The 882-nt window shown below is 49.3% G+C and overlaps 1 protein-coding gene across 1 annotated transcript in view; it reads left to right on the top strand.

Annotated features, from left to right (window-relative positions):
• The window catches only part of LOC119588670 (uncharacterized histidine-rich protein DDB_G0274557-like), a 1065-nt gene extending 193 nt beyond the window's left edge, over positions 1–872 (top strand). Inside the window, exon 2 of the mRNA XM_037937306.1 lies at positions 252–872. Within this exon, the coding sequence (XP_037793234.1) occupies positions 252–554 (303 nt within the window). The 3' untranslated portion in view covers positions 555–872. The remainder of the gene's footprint in view (positions 1–251) is intronic.
• The last annotated feature ends 10 nt before the right edge of the window (positions 873–882 follow it).

Consider the following 882-nt stretch of genomic DNA (forward strand, 5'->3'; position numbering starts at 1 on the left):
GACGCCACTGCATGGATGTAAATTTCTTTCCACTAACATCGACATTGTTACTGAAAAAAGAAATTTGCAACCGTATATGTAAAATTCCCAAAGGTAGTAGTAATGAAGTTTTAAATCAGTGTTTCACAGCCAAGTATATGACGGTATAATAACATTTTCGTCATGGAATTTATTTCTAAAATAATCGCTTTTTCTGTAATGTCTTCTGTCAACTTTTGAGATAATCGATGTGTGCAATTTCCTTCATACAGATCCTGGCTCTGGCCGCCCTCGCCGTCCTCTGCCTCGTGGACGACGCCCATGCTGCCGTGACACATCGCCACGCCCTCCATCCCGCCCACCGCCCCTACCACTCCCCATACTACCATCACTACCCGTATCGCTACTACCCATACCGCCATTACTACGCCCACCCTCATCCCCACGCCCTTCACCCCCAACCTTACGCCCTCCACCCTCACCACCATGCTCATGCTACCAGCTACGTCCATGTTAACCACGGAGCACCGGTCAAGGAGGCAGCTGAGGAGGTGGTGGAGGCGAAGGAGTCTTAGATATTCGATCGGGGCGCAGAGGAATCTTGGATCCGAGTCTTAGCTCTGCCTTAGACTCAGGTCTTAGACTCAAGTGTTTGAGGATCAGATCTCGTATGATGGTGCCTGCGGAATCTCAGTAGAGGCTGCAGTCACAGGTACAGCTGATGTGACTGTAACTGCAGTGCTGACTGGCGTCTTCGAAGGACACGACAGGAAAATCAGGACAGGGAGGGAGATGGTGGAGCGTCTGCGATGTTCGGACGCCCATCTTGCCCTCCACAGCAGCGACCTTCTTTACTATGAACATTGGAGACAATAAACTTTTCAAACAACTTATCACTGTATT

This window comes from Penaeus monodon, chromosome 24, assembly GCF_015228065.2.
Source record: "Penaeus monodon isolate SGIC_2016 chromosome 24, NSTDA_Pmon_1, whole genome shotgun sequence".
Classification (NCBI taxonomy): domain Eukaryota; kingdom Metazoa; phylum Arthropoda; class Malacostraca; order Decapoda; family Penaeidae; genus Penaeus; species Penaeus monodon.